The sequence below is a fragment of the Fulmarus glacialis genome, unplaced genomic scaffold (assembly GCF_000690835.1).
Source record: "Fulmarus glacialis isolate BGI_N327 unplaced genomic scaffold, ASM69083v1 scaffold39113, whole genome shotgun sequence".
Lineage (NCBI taxonomy): Eukaryota > Metazoa > Chordata > Aves > Procellariiformes > Procellariidae > Fulmarus > Fulmarus glacialis.
Genome location: NW_009203005.1, coordinates 618 through 897, shown reverse-complemented (window position 1 = coordinate 897; position 280 = coordinate 618). Strand labels below are relative to the sequence as shown.

At 68.6% G+C, this 280-nt stretch overlaps 1 protein-coding gene across 1 annotated transcript in view; it reads left to right on the top strand.

Moving 5' to 3' along the window:
- Positions 1-56: 56 nt before the first annotated feature.
- Positions 57-280, top strand: part of LOC104074405 (UDP-GlcNAc:betaGal beta-1,3-N-acetylglucosaminyltransferase 6-like) — a gene marked incomplete at both ends in the record, with an annotated part of 835 nt that continues 611 nt past the window's right edge. The window contains one exon of the mRNA XM_009574499.1: positions 57-274. Within this exon, the coding sequence (XP_009572794.1) occupies positions 57-274 (218 nt within the window). The remainder of the gene's footprint in view (positions 275-280) is intronic.

Here is a 280-nt window from a genome sequence, read left to right as displayed (position 1 = left end):
CCGAGCGCAGCAACCCCCCCAGCCCCCGGGCAGCCACAAGGCTCCCCCCAACCCAGGCTCTGCCCATCCTTGCCCCGTGCGTGGTCAACGCCTCGGTGCAGAACATCTCCGGCTTCGCCACGCTGCCCGGCCACGTGCAGGACTTCATGCGGTACCAGCACTGCCGGTCCTTCCCGGTGCTGCTCAGCGTCCCCGGCAAGTGCGGGGGGCCAGAGGGGTCCCCCAACATCTTCCTCCTCTTGGCCATCAAGTCATCGCCAGTGAACTATGAGCGGCGGGG